The sequence below is a fragment of the Typopeltis vanoorti genome, chromosome 10, assembly GCF_054136105.1.
Source record: "Typopeltis vanoorti isolate ZY-2024b chromosome 10, IOZ_Tvanoo_1.0, whole genome shotgun sequence".
Lineage (NCBI taxonomy): Eukaryota > Metazoa > Arthropoda > Arachnida > Uropygi > Thelyphonidae > Typopeltis > Typopeltis vanoorti.
Window position 1 is genome coordinate 9,666,416 of NC_143558.1, and position 14,996 is coordinate 9,681,411.

General features: G+C 36.2%; 1 protein-coding gene across 2 annotated transcripts in view; it reads left to right on the top strand.

The window, feature by feature from the left end:
* Positions 1-14,996, top strand: part of Wdr81 (WD repeat domain 81) — a 369,840-nt gene that overhangs the window by 238,072 nt on the left and 116,772 nt on the right. The window contains exon 20 of one of the 2 annotated variants that reach the window (XM_090398673.1): positions 7,096-7,251. The exons of the other annotated variant lie outside the window; for it this stretch is intronic. Coding sequence (XP_090254799.1) covers positions 7,096-7,251 — 156 coding nt within the window. The remainder of the gene's footprint in view (positions 1-7,095; positions 7,252-14,996) is intronic. 2 annotated transcript variants of the gene reach the window in all.

Below are 14,996 nucleotides of genomic sequence, written 5' to 3' on the forward strand. Positions count from 1 at the left end.
CTCCTACCGCTCTTCGCAAGGCATACATCTCACAGACAGCACATTGCATAAATTCTTTTACATCAAAACCCTCACTTTCATGAGGGAATAAATAAAAGACTCTCTCATTTCTTCTAGACCTCTTGTGCTTTCATTCTGTTGGCTCCCAATCACTTCCATACTATTCGTTACTTCATCATTTACTGAAGACTCTCCCTTACTTAATCCTGTTCTAGTTACATCAGCTAAAGTAATCTCTATTGTCCTAATTTCTCTATTCAACACATTTAAGTTAAATCAGTTTTAATTTCCTGAACCTCCTTACTGAGCACTTCCAATTCCTCTTGCAGGAGATGTAGGAACTTTTCATTTTCACAAACTCCTGCCAAAGCTCTTCTGCTGCTATGGTCCTGACATTTGCTTCCATTCCTAATCGCTCTAGTCTGAACACTTTTCACATACGTTGCCACTTTTATTCTTCTCATTTAGCCAAACAGTCCACAGATCTTTTACATTTTTCAACGTATACATATAGCAGCTTCTGCAACGCATCCACTGCAAAAAATCCAAGGCAGAGCTAGACTTTCGTACAGAAGTCCTCCGAGCTGCTGAAGTATGTTTCTTTATGGACGCCATCTTTATACACTGAAGTAGTGCAACAAACAGTAGCAAAAACACAATATAAACAAAGTTTCAACAATAACACTATTTATGGGTCATGCCATAAACAGGGGGTGTAACATGGAATATGTGTGAAAATGTATGCAGTGGCATAGTAGAAGTTGAGAGAGAAAAAGTGACAGAATTGAAAGAGAGAGAGGGAGATAATAAAAGTAACGATCAAAAGAATAGTATGAAAATATGAAGAATGAAGAGCTGGCCATAATGAGATTGTTTGCAATATTGCTAAGTCTTTTATTCAGAATTTTACTGTATGGTTTGTTATTTAATAAACTTATTCTTCTATAATTTTGACAGTCATCTCTATCTGCTTTCATAAGCATAGCAAATATAATTACTTAACTTTTGATCAATCTGATGCAACTTCACATTTATTCCAGCAGTTTAAGTTAAAATGTAAATTCTCCACTGTACTTCCGAAGCTCTGTATTTATACTATCTAATCCAGTTGATGTCTTATTTTTTGACATCAACTGGAGTCTTATTTTTTTTATGCCTTTATTGCTTCTTTTAGTTTTTCCAATCTAATTGGTTCTATATCAGTACTGATTTCTTTGTTGTTTTCTGTTCATAATTTGGGTCATGCCATAAATTCTTATATTTCTCCAATATTCTTATAACATTAAAAAAAAATTACGCATTACATAAATGAGTGAGTTTCTGAGTAAAGTATATATGAATATCTAGTGATATTTCTATTTTATGATTATGCCATCATACATTATCTATGAAAATATTAAAGGAAAACAACAGCTATCAGTCTCTCATGTTTTAGACTTCATTTGGAAATGTAAATTTTGTGTAGAGCTTCACAATTCTTTATTTCACCTTTCCAAATCTTTTCTTTCTTGAGGTGAAAGAATAGAAGGAATAGGTGTTGAGGTTTCAAAAATTCTTAGAAAACATTTCATTTTGCATATTTATTTATATTGCATATTTATTTATCTTTAATGAATCTATTTGTATCCATGTCTATTCTTTTCCTCACACTTCATGCTTTCATATAGTATACATATTTTTCATATCTGATTAATGCAAGTTGAAATATAATTACATATAATTTTAGAAATTTCAATATATATATATATATATATATATATATATATATATCAACAAATATAGAATTTCTCTTAATTATCAATTGTGTGTATTTATATAAATATATATGTTTTATTTATTTATTTTTTTATGAGGAATCCATTCATGACAGGGATGTTCAATCTATAGTATACTAGTGCTGTGGATGGAAGAAGGAACTTGTTCACATTTACCTTGAAGAACTATAGATCATATTCCTTGGGAAACATGTAAGATGGCAGAGTGCTCCAGAGGGTAGTAGTAAAAAGGATGAACAAAAAAGAGACCGAAATTTGTTCTCTGAGTTTGGGGATGCACTGTGAATGATTGTTGATAAATTGCTGCATGCATGTGATTGGATTTGAAGATCCATTCAGAATTAGTATTCCAAATTGCTTCATTAGAATTAGTATCAATGCCCCCACCCGCCCTTCCTCAAGTGGGAGTTATTATCGATACCTATTCTGATGAACAGTGGCCAAAGAAGATGCAAACAGTGGCAGCTTGAGGGTGTGTGAAGTTAGTAAATTTTATTGGTGAGACCTGGGGTCATTAACAGTCTAACTGCACTTTTCTGGATAGTCCAGCATCTTTAAGAAACCCTTAGGGGAAACCATCCCAGATGTGATAGCAATATTCAATGGTCATATGGATTTGTGATTTGCATCAAGTTGAAGCTATTTGGAGTTAAAAGTAATGCCTCGAGCAAAAGAGAACCTTTTTTGGTCAAAATATTGTCCTCTCTGTTTCAGTTTTGAAAGCAGAGGAGACAATATTTTTAATGTTTGTGCCAAGCGAAATTTGAAATTAGTGTTATCCCAAGAAGATAAATCTCAATATGCGTAGGGATTTGGGCATTGATAAAAGTAAGGTTGGAAAGAGAAAGGTTCCTTTTTTTGTGAGAAATAAAGCAGAGCTGTGTTTTGGTAGCACTGAAATTGAGAGGATTATCTCAACCCCACTGATGAATCTTTTGGAGAGCTGTATTTAGGATAGTAGTAGTTAAGACTCTGGCGATTGTAGTGAAAGAGGAATGCAATATACTGTTATTAGCAAAAATATGTATTGAGTTAGTAGTCTGCTGGAGTAGATCATTTTTTGTTATTATTATTCAGGCCTCCATGGAGTCAAAAGACTCATCGAGGGGATGTCCCCCCCCCCAAGAAACACAGTCTATCATACCACTCCTTGAACTCATTGACCGTTCTCGCTCTCACCACTCAATCAGGCAATGCATTCCATGGTTCAACCACCCTCCATGCAAAGAAACCGCTCCTCACCCTCTTGCTCACAGTTTCCTTTCGTAACTTCCAGGGATGACCTCTTGTCATCACTCCTTCCCTGTTCAACCAAGCGAAAGAATTCCCCAGTGTCAACCCTGTAACCACCTCTCAACAGTTTAAAAGTCTCAATCATATCACCTCTCCTTCTATCCACCAAACTTTGCAGTTCACATTCCCTCAGCCGATCCTCATAACTATCATTGTACAGTTCTGAAACCATCTTTGTTATCTGCCTTTGTACCCTTTCCACAGTTAATTTATCCCCTTCAAATCCTGGGGACCAAATCTGAGAACAATAGTCCAAGTGTGGTCTGATCAGGGTCTTATACAATGGAATGATAACTGTTTTATCTCTGCAGGTCAGTGTCCTTCTCATTATTGCAACAAACCTCTGTGTTACCTTCACCACCTCTGCAATATGTCCCCTAAATTTCGGGTTTCTATCAATCATCAATCCCAGATCTTTTGTCTCCCTTACTTCCTCCAGTATAACTCCTCCCATAGAGTATGCAGTGTCCCATCGATGTTTCCCAAACCTCAAGACCTTACATTTTTGCTGCATTAAACCAACACCCCTATTCATTTGCCCATCTATCTAGCTTATTCAAATCCTCTTGCAGGGCTGCCGCATCTGCGCTATTACTAATAATCCTTCCCAGTTTTGCATCATCTGCAAACAACTGAACATCCCCCTGCAATCCACTGACAATGTCATTGATATAAAGGTTAAACAATATAGGTCCCAGCACTGAGCTGGGATTTATATATAAAAGAGAAGGAATAGAGTAGATGAAAGAACAGATCCTTGACTTCTGCATTGCATGTATGCTTAGAAGATAGGAAATCATCCACCATCACCTGAAGTGAGCTTCCATTCAGAAAGCTGGCAGTTCAGTGGGGAGAAGGGGGTGGAGGTTAAGAACAGACTAAATGATGGGGGTTTACTTAACATGCCTGTAAGCCTCTATGGCATTTTACCCAGTTAAATGCCATAGAGATATCAAAGGAGATGTGTATGTGTATTATGTATCCTGAAAACAAAAAATCTTTTCATGTCTACTTCACTTTGGTTCTTTGCAAAGCACATGTAACAATTTGTCACCTAATCACCAGATGCACAAAACTGATTTTACATCATACCTTTTGTTGAACTTTCATCTGTTATCTGCTGAGTATAATTTACCATTTACATCATATCATTTTAGTGTTTTTGAACAGCTTGTACCTTTTCTTTTCTAAATCTGGAAAACGCATAACTTAAGTATTGATCCTTATTATATTCCATTGATTTCTTGTCTCGAAAACTCCTATATAGCCTGAATGAAATCATATTAGTCTTTTCTCGGATATAATTGCCTAAGTCTTACATGCACTCTCAATATGCAAATTCCTGTATTATTCTCATGTTGTTTTATTTCTCTTTTTATGGATAGGTGTTATGAGACTTCTGTTCCATTCATCTGGAATTTGATCTTCTGACTAAGTATTCTGAATTGTGTACTGTAGCTACTGTAAAACTTACATATTTCAATATTTCTGGTTGAATATCAGCTGCCTTTCACATTTCAGGTTTCTGATGGCTTTCTTTACCTTGTATTTGATATATATTTATATACCCTTAATATCTGACTCACAAATGAAAGTCCAAGAGACCTATGTGCCATGTGTGGGCACATAGACAAAGAAAAGAAAGACAAAAGCTGTTTTTTTTTTTTTTTGAATAGTTAGTCTTTGGTCAGGAACAGACAGAGCGAGGGAGCATTCCAAAAAAGAGATGAAGATGGGTGGTATGAAAAGGGTGAAAGAGAAGTTGGTTCAACAAATTTGGGTGGAGGATGCTAAATGGATGTTGACTAGCAGTTGCTGTTCTTGAAGTTTTGGAAGAAAGTAGAAGAAGAAATTGCAGCCATTTTAGCAGAGCATTGTCCATGAAAATAAGACGCTATATAAGACTGAAATTAAACATCTGTGAGCAAGGAATTGCAGAGATTCTGAGAGGGGAGTGCCATCACTTAATTTAATATGATTGTGCTCTTCTAAATAGCATCATGCAATCTTAGTGAAGCTTTGGGTGCATCACCCTAAAAGTGTAAGTAGTATTTCTGTGGTTGGGTGGATTTGGGATTTATACAGGGTTGGAAGTTGTATGGGAGAAAAGCAGTATCTTGAACTTTTTCGCACGGTTATTTGGCAGCTGCAGAAGATATGACCAAGTACAAATGCACCTCAGCAAATGTTTTCAACCATTTAAAAAAATCTGTTCATGTTTGGATATTGGGGTGTTATTGAAAGTAAAGAGAAGTGATCCAAGATCTTTTTTTGTGAAAAATTAGAGAGGATTGTGTTTTTAGTAGCATTGAAATTCACAGGTTATCCTCTCCATTGTAGAGTAGCAAGGAAATCAGAATTCAAAACATTGGTTATGGAAAATCTTGAGGCTTTTAATGATTGGGCACTCAAACAAAGTAGAAAAGTGATGTGATGAAAAGTGATTCTAATTCTTTGCCCATCAGCAAAGCTTTACAGAAAATTATAATTCAGTGAGTGCAGATCATGTATGCATGAAGGAAGGGGGGATGAGGGTTGTAAGTGCAGAGCCCTATGGTACTCCTGCACTGGTGGGAAAATCTGAGGAAAGTATGCCATCCACCATGACACAGGGTGCAAACAGAGGAACTAACCTTTGCAACCCAGATGCAGAGGATAGAAGGCAGACCATAAGATAGCAATTCACTGAGCAGCCTGCATGCCAGATCCAATCAAATGCCTTCGAAATGTAGAGGAACCATGCAAGTTTTTCCAGAGCTTTCCAAGACTCAAACACAGAGGTTGGTTTTAAAGGCTAAAAGATGAGCTGTGGGTTAAGAGAGAGATGGAATCCATATTGCTGGTGACTAATTAGATGGTGAGCTTCCAGTTGTTTTAGAAGTTTCCTCTGATAATACTCATACTTTTTTGAGAGAATGGAAGTAATTGGTTGGTAGTTTGCTGGCTGGCTTTTATTATCATTTTTTTTTTCAATAGGTTGAATGTGGACTGGTTTCCGTGCTTAGGACAGATGCTAGTTAGGAAATATTGAAAAGGCAATATAGAATAATCATTAATTCTAGCACAAGTTTGTAACAAGAGATCTGGACTGATAGCATCTCATGGGGTGAGATGCCATCAGTCCAGATCTCTTGTTCATGTCTAGGTTATTCAGAATTCTCCTGATTACTTTGACAGAAAACTAGAGGAGGAGGCAGCATGAAATGAGTAGGTCTTTGTAGAGGTGTGTTGTGTGTGGCGGGGGGGGGGGGGGTACTTGCCTTGGACATTAATGCAGGAATCGGAAGAGGAGAAAGGTGCTAGTAGCTCAACCTTCTCTTTGGGATGCTACAATAGATCCCTTTTTATGTCTGAGTAGTGGAAATATGGGTGAGCAAAAGTTGCACTTAGTGCACTCGAGAGACCAGAATGGTCTTCTGCCATTAGAATAGGAATCAAGTTTGCAACATCTTGCTCCTTTAAAAAATCTGATTTCGATTTGTTTATTTTTCCCTCAGATTTGCTTAATCAGTTAACAGCGAAAAGATAATTGCAGTTTGTATCCATAAGGAATTCGTATGGTAAATACTGTTCATTGCTTCTTTTAGAACATGGAATAAACTAGCTTTTAATCCAATGCTGTCTATTTTTGCTGATTCTGCTAAGCTTTTCTTTCATAGCATAAGCTTTCCTCTTTGCATTCATTATGCTAAACTCTGCCATTTAGCTGATAAAAGAAATTTCCTTTTCTATTTGTGAACTTCATTGTTCTGGGCTTTTATCATGTGTGTGTGTCACTGAACAGGATTAGGAACACTGGATGTGCATGCATACTTCAATATTCAAATGGGACCTTGCTTTAGTGTAAGTGGTAATAGAACAGCTTTTTTGCTTATGCTTTTTATGCTTTTCTTTAGCTTGTAACTATACCTGCATGTTTTCCACAATGATTAGCATTTTTTTTTTTTAGTTTTAGGCACACTAACATACTTTAATATTTGGATAAACACTGCATGTTCGTTAAAATGATATTGCACGCTTCTTTTAGGCAGCTTTCTTCCTTCTGCAGATGACTATCTTGAGATCATGATCGACTCTGAGACCAATGAATATATGATTGGAAACCTGGTGAAGATAAGCACCATACTTTCAGCCAATAAAAAAACTTCATTGGAGACCTCGCCTCCTCGTTCAGATCAAAAAGGTGATTCGTGGTTTACGGAGTCCAGTTCACTTCATTATATTTCTACTTAGGATATATTCCTTCCTTGAATTTTTTTATTTTTCTTTTTATATATCATTCATTTTATTAGTCTTGTTCACAGAGAAAGATCTTAAATCATAAGAGAATCTCAAAAATGTGATTATACAGTAGATTTTTGCAAAATAAGAATTGAAACATGTCATTTCTTTTGTTTTCTAAATAAAAGAATTTTTAAAAATAAGCTTTTTACATATTAAAATTTTTCTGGTGTCAGTATCTCAATATGATCTCTTTGTAAAATTTGTTTTATTAAGGCTTATTTGTATTTTATTTTACTATTTTATTAGTTGAGTCATGTTGCTTTAAATGCATTAAAAAACAGAAGAAAAAAAATGAAAGAACTTAACATTTTAATAATTGTTGCAAACATTTTATAGATTCTTTTTTTATGTTAATGTACAGGCAATATTCTCTTCACTTTATTAGGAGCAGAAATAAAACTATGAATTTTTCTAGTGATTGTTATTGTTTAAATTGCACTATCTGGGTTTGTTATAGTGCTACATCGTAACTGAAAAATTGTCCAAGAAAGTAAAAAAAATTTCTGCTGATTAGCAAAATCTATTTAAAATATTTAATCTACAGCTTAGATATTGGAGTTTTCATTATAAGAGTATTTTGTTTTTATTATTCTAGAGAATAAGTAAAGAAATAAATAATGTGAATTATGTTTTTTACATGAGGTATTATGTTTCTTTGTTATAAGTAAGCTCTCTGAATTCTCCTCTCCTTCATTGTTCCTCTGTACTGGAAGATTTCAAGATATAGTAATTACACACTGCTGTTTTAATTATGATTGTTTTTCTCCCATTATCTACTAGCCATGATAGCATAATTTTTAAAGTCACCCTGCATCCAAAATCTGTGGGCTCACCATAAATGTAATGTTTGCAAAACTTTTGAGATGTTAAATGAGATGGGTGCGTCTCTAGCACAATTGGAAGAACAGTGGAACATTGTGCCCTTTGATTGGAAAAGACCTGGATTTGATTCTCGTCGTAATGAAAGGAATCCTTATATGGGCGTTTTCAATTGAAGGTGAGTTGGCCGCTCTCATACAGAAGTTGCAGAGCTTTTTCTCACAGAAACTCGGGTTTTTCATCCCATGTACAGATAAATTGGTCTTCAGAACACATGCAATTTACAGACAAAAAATATTTTGTAAATTTTAAAAAAAAATACTTTGGTGATGAGTGGTAGATAGTGTTGATGGTAGTAGTGTCATAGTAGAAGAGAGTGATGTGTATTTGGTGAAGTAGACATCACTCTCTTGGAGAGTGATCTCATCAACTCCATGGAGGTGTCATGTAATAATAATGTTATTATTATTAATAAATGTGACTTTTGGAGATCATATGGAGTGGTTTTTGATTATACAAAGCTTATACAAATGATTGGAGCAATGTTCAAAAATATATTTACAAAAATATAAATGCATTTAGAAATGAGACTTATACAGTTTAAAAACATTCCTGTTTCTTGTTGGATGTAATGATGAATATTTCAGTGTTTTGATTGTGTGCATATTTTCTCCATTAATTCAAACATTGTTTCTGCTAATGCTACCTTTAATAAAGAAAATGAGAAGTAAGAAATTGAGGCTGGGAGTGGAGGAGAAATTGATCAGAAGAGCAGAGTAGCTGCAGGGAATGGAAGATCTTTCCTCACTTTGTCAATTCAAAAACATTTGAATACAGATAAAAATGAGGATTTTATCTGTATTCAAATATTATGGTGATCTCACAATAGACACGACAGTGTCGTTATGCCTCTTTACCATTCCTCACTATATGATTAGAACACAAGTATATACATAACAGGCAATACAGTATCAGTGATTAAGTTAACAACTAATGGGTGTTGACTGAATCACTAATGTTGAAATCAGGCTTATACAAAGCCAAGTAACTTAGCCTTCTATAAACTTAATTTCTTTCATTTTTTTTCTTTTTCACCATTATGAAAGAGTGATCAGTTCTCTCTCTGCACAATTTGCTTTATCTTTCAAAATGTGTTTTCTCTGGCCATTTTCTTATCATCCTGCTTATCTGGAGGCCTTATCTTGAGAAATTTCCATGTTTAGTTTCTTAGAATAGGGTTTCCAGATTATATAACCTTTATTCCATCCACAATGCCTTCCATGGATGGAATTCAGATAAAAAATAAAGTACATGTCATTGTTGTTTAAGAGATTCTTGTGCCATGAGAGTTCCTTCAATTAACACGAAATAACACAAGAGATAAGTAATACTATTTATTTAAGCTATATACTTCAGTCTGAATGCTATCAGCACCGACAGTAGTTAATTACAAAGTAGAACCTGAACAATGATTTGAAAAAGTAAGAGCTGTGTTGTCATCATCATCATCATCATCAAATTCCTGCCATGTACCCTCAAGGGGTGTACAGGATATGACAGTACTACATGAAAAAATTACATCATTACTAACTTCCTATCTACAATTTTCCTCCAAATCAGTCTGTTACTTGTCAAGACGCCAACATTATCAGATCTTATATTTCTATCGTCTAAGGCACTTTGTACCGTATCAATCCACCTATATCTTGGTCTTCCTCTGGGTCGTTTTCCTGCCAACCTGGCAGAGAACACTTGTTTTGCTAATCTTTCCTCTCCCATTCTATTTAAGTGACCATACCATCTGAGATTAGCTCTGCTAACGCATTCCTGGATGCTGACAATGTCAAGTTCTTTCCTAATATCCTCATTTTTAATATGATATTGCCATTGATGCCATCTGTTCACGCCTCTAATCTTTCTCAGGACTCTCATATCTGCGGTCTCTAGTCTTTGGTCAAGTGTTTTACTTCTGACCCAGCTCTCAGATCCATAAGTTAAAATTGGTTTGAACACAGTCTTGTATACAGCTAATTTAGTGTTCCGACTAATTTCTTTCTTATTCCATATGAATTTATTCAATTGACTTCCCACGATACCAGCTTTGCTGATTCTGTTGTCTATTTCTATATTTAGTTTACCATCTTCAGTAAAAATTGTGCTAGTATATCCCTGTACCAGGTATATACTAGAATGTAATTGAAAACCATAAGAGCCGCTGATTCCATGTTTGCCACTCTGTCAAAAGCAGCTTCCACTTCCTCTAGGAAGGCAGAGTATTCCGACTCCAGATTAGGTGCATAGGCTTGCACCACAGCCAAATCATGGTTTTCATCTGAAATCTTAACACACATACCCATCCCCCCCCAATGGGATCCACTTAGCAACAGTCTGACAGCTGGGGGCTTGTGAGTATCCTCACACCCGCCTGAGCAGACATTGTCGGGCTCACACCAGAATAGTAGAGCTTCCACCCCTTATCCAAGTCGACAGTTCCAGAGCCTCTCCTCTTGATTGAAGAAAGCCTGACTAAGTCTAGCCGGTAGTGCTTGGCTTCCTCGACCAGTTCCAACTCCTTCTCTGTCAGAGAGAAGATGTTCCAGTTGCATAAAGTCATTTCTGTCCTTTTGCAGAACCATTTCTTTGTGCTGCCCCTAAATACCTCCCCAAACAGGTAGCAGGCCCATTGATGGAGTTTCCTCTAGCAGAGTTCTCAGTAAAATATGTTACAGTCTAAGGGAGACTGTAACATATTTTTCGAATGGATCCCTCTGCCTAAAACCCGAGCACGTCCCTTGGTAACCCGAGCAATGGACGATGCGATATGAACATTTTTTGATACCTGATCTTGTTACATTGTTTGATAATGCTCTGTTCACACAAGACGAAATGACAGCAAAATTGGAAAGATTCCCCTCGAATACTCTAAAAGCATTTAGGGGAAGGAGCAAGAAGAGAAGCAAGGGTGGAAGAGGAGGGACCAGTCTACAGATAATATAACAGATGTATATTGCATGAAGCAAGGCACGGTCCAGCATCAGGTACCTCGGGTTTGCCACGCCCGTACTCACTAAAATGAGCCCCTGAGGTGGACAAAATACATTGCATATCTAATTATAAGAATAGGATAGGTGGTAATTTATTATGTCTATACATGCCAGGAGCATCAGAAACAAAGGGGTTGAGTTTGTTGCTGCTTTCCTAACTCTCCTGCTTTCCTAAGAGGAGAGTTAGGAAAGCAGGAGTACTACTAATATCAGATGACTTAAGTCCAGTTAGGGTAGAAATGCAAGAAAACAATATTAACAATGTTGTAAAGTGTCTTTTTTTTTGCTTATTGTAATATTATATATTATGTTGTTGGCTGTGCCTTTGTTAATATCTTACTTGTTGCGCGTTGTAAACTCTATCTATATATCGTGATTTGCTCACTCGTATAAAGTATATCCTACCTTCCGCACTTCCTGTCATATGCCTAAGAGTACTGGAAATTTATTTGTTTAGACTGCCCCACCAGTAGTCTTTTCTTGGCATAAGGCTTGATAGTACATCCAGGAGACTTCTTTTTTCTCTCTAACATAAACGGCTATCAATCAATTATCACACACAGTTGTGGTCCACTTGCACTTAATATAGTTTCTAATACTTTACTTGTTTCTAATATATTAATTGTTTCCTGCTTGCAGTCCCAAGTTTAGTTAGAAACAGTGCATTGTAAATCAAAGATCAGGCAGCACTCTATTGACATATAATAAATGCATTTATTTATACTAAGACAAATTTACACCAACTGTACAATAGGGAGGTACTCCTCCTACCTATTCGTTAAAACTAAACATTAAATTTCCTTTTCAATTCTTGACAATTATCATCATCATCATCAACAAATACCTGCCATGTACCTTCAAGGGGTGAACAGGATATGATAGTACTACATGAAAAATTTACATTATTACTAACTTCCTATCTGCAATTTTTCTCCAAATCAGTTTGTTACTTGTCAAGACTTCAACATTATCAGATCTTATATTTCTATCGTCTAAAGCACTTTGTATCGTATCAATCCACCTATATCTTGGCCTTTCTCTGGGTCGTTTTCCTGCCAACCTGGCAGAGAACACTTGTTTTGCTAATCTTTCCTCGCCCATTCTGTTTAAGTGACCATACCACCTGAGATTAGCTCTGCTAACGTACTCTTGGATGCTGACAATATCAAGTCCTTTCTTAATATCCTACTTCTGACCCAGCTCTCAGATCCATAAGTTAAAACTAGTTTGAACACTGTCTTGTATACAGTTAATTTAGTGTTCCAACTAATTTCTCTCTTATTCCATATGAATTTATTCAATTGACTTCCTACCATAGCAGCTTTGTTGATTCTATTGTCCATTTCCATATTTAATTTACCATCTTCACTAAAAATTGTGCCTAAGTAACTGAAATGTTTTACTTGTTTCACAGGTTCTCCATTCACAACACAGTTGACATTTTCAATGATTCTACCTATTTTCATTGTCTTTGTCTTTTTATTGCTCACTTTCATACCATATCTATTACAACAGCTATTCAATTTAGTCAGAGAATCTTGCAGACTTGTAGCGGATTTATTTAGAAGTATAACATCATCCGCATAAAGCAAAGAGCTGATATTAACATCTCCAATTCTGATATCATGTATAATACCACTTTCCTTCATAATGTGATCCATGTAGATAATGAATAACAGAGGGGATAATGTACATCCTTGCCTCACTGCTGACTTGCAACTCAAATAAAGACTAAGCATTGCTTGATATAATGCCCCATTGACACCATATAACTGTAGCATATTGAATAGCTTCTCTCTTGGCACCTTGTCATATGCCTTTACAATCGACAAAACTTAAATACAGATCTTTGTTATATTCCCATGCTTTCTCGACTATTTGTCGTAAAGTAAAGATCTGATCCTGACAGCCTCTATTTGGCCTGAATCCAGCTTGTTCTTCACCAAGCTTTTCTTCCACAATTCTTCTCAACCGTTTCTCAAGTATACTGGTATAAATATTGCCAGGAACACTCAGTAGGGAAATACCTCTGTGATTCTCGCATTCAGTTTTATTTCCCTTTTTATATATGGGTACTATTAGAGCTCTATCATCAGGAATTCGTCCCTCTGCCTAAGCCTTCTGAACTATGCAGTGCAGTCACTATAAGACTTTTATACCACTATACTTCAGCATTTCTGGTCGAATATAATCTACTCCTGCTGCCTTTCCACATTGCAAGCCTTTGATGGCTTTTTCTACTTCAAGTATGTATATGATTGGATATCAAGATATAGATAATCTTGACAATTATAGAACATAAAATATTCTTTCACTTTCCTGCTTACTAAATACAATTCTTATCTATTCATAAGGAAATTAATTTGCTACACTATGCCATTACAAACATGTACTCCAATTACTGACAAGCCAATAAAATAACTTCCTCATAGACACTGCTTATCCTTAACACTTTATATTATCAGTCCAGTATAAATTGTTTTCCTAGATTACATAAAAACATAGAACACATAAAAATGAAGAAACTCGCATAATCTCTGGTATCTTTGTCGCGCACTTATTCATGGTTCTGTTCTAGAGTCCTACACTTTTCTTCCGTCTCAGGTTTTGGATATTTTCCTACAGTGTCTCGTGTCATCGGCATCTCATCAGGAATGTTGTGGGGTTTGGAAAGCAGATCTCCGGCACTCATGTTGGGTGAGGGGATCCAACGTACAGAGTGTTTGCATTCTCGTCCAGGTGGCGGTGCATTTTTTTCTCTGGTACTGAAATCCGCTCCTCAATCAATAGCTTCTGGCAACCTTCTGCTACAATGTCATAGATCTAGATGGGCTTCCGGTGGACCGACGTCCTTCTCTTCCTTCCAACCTCTGGCGTGACCTAGCTGAATAGTCGTGTCCTCGATAGTCGACTGCCGATATTCGATCACCTTTTATTGCCATCACCTTTTATTCCTCCTCCTTTGGAACCTTGCATGAAGGTTGAGACCCCGAAGAATTCAGCGCGACTCCTTGATCTGTTACTAATGCCACTATTTCTTTCTTCTCCTAAGTGCACTCCAACAATCCGTTTTTTCCAATAGCGAACCTTGTCTGATCAGTGTTGACCCTTTTAACATTGACCTTGAAGGTGGTCTCATACAGCGCTTGTAAACAAGTTTCTTATACACAAAGTCAGAGCAATTAATATAAAGTTTCCGAAGACAAAGCATTACTCTTGTTTTTACCAAATTTGGATGTTCTCTGTTTACAAACTTTTAGCAAGCTAATTCCCATCGGATTATTGGCTTTTGGCATTCTGTGTACATTCAAGGTTAATTTAACACTTTATAACATTATCTTTTGAGATGTGACTTCTGTAACAGTCGATGTAAAGTGCTTGTAAAATTCTAAGCTACATCGAACTTTACAATGTCTCATATAGTGGCGAGTTTGAGTCTATCCGGTGTGAAGTGGAGGTTAACAGAATGAAATATATAGTGGGGTGTTGCTACAGACCTGGCTGTTCAGTTTCAGGGAATGAAGAAATGCATTGCCAATTTAGCCTTATTTAATTTCCCAAATATTGATTGGGTTAACGAGAGATCTCATGATAAGAAAGAAGGATTTATTGTATTGTTGCAAGACAACTTTCTCAAGCAACATGCGAAAGAAGGAACTTGAGGTCAGATAGTGTTGGATTTGTAGCATTAGAAGGGGGGTCTCCGTTAAGAATATGGCTGTTTTACCTCCAATTGGGGACAGTGATCATGCTGTGCTTTCTAGGGAAGTATATAATTGTA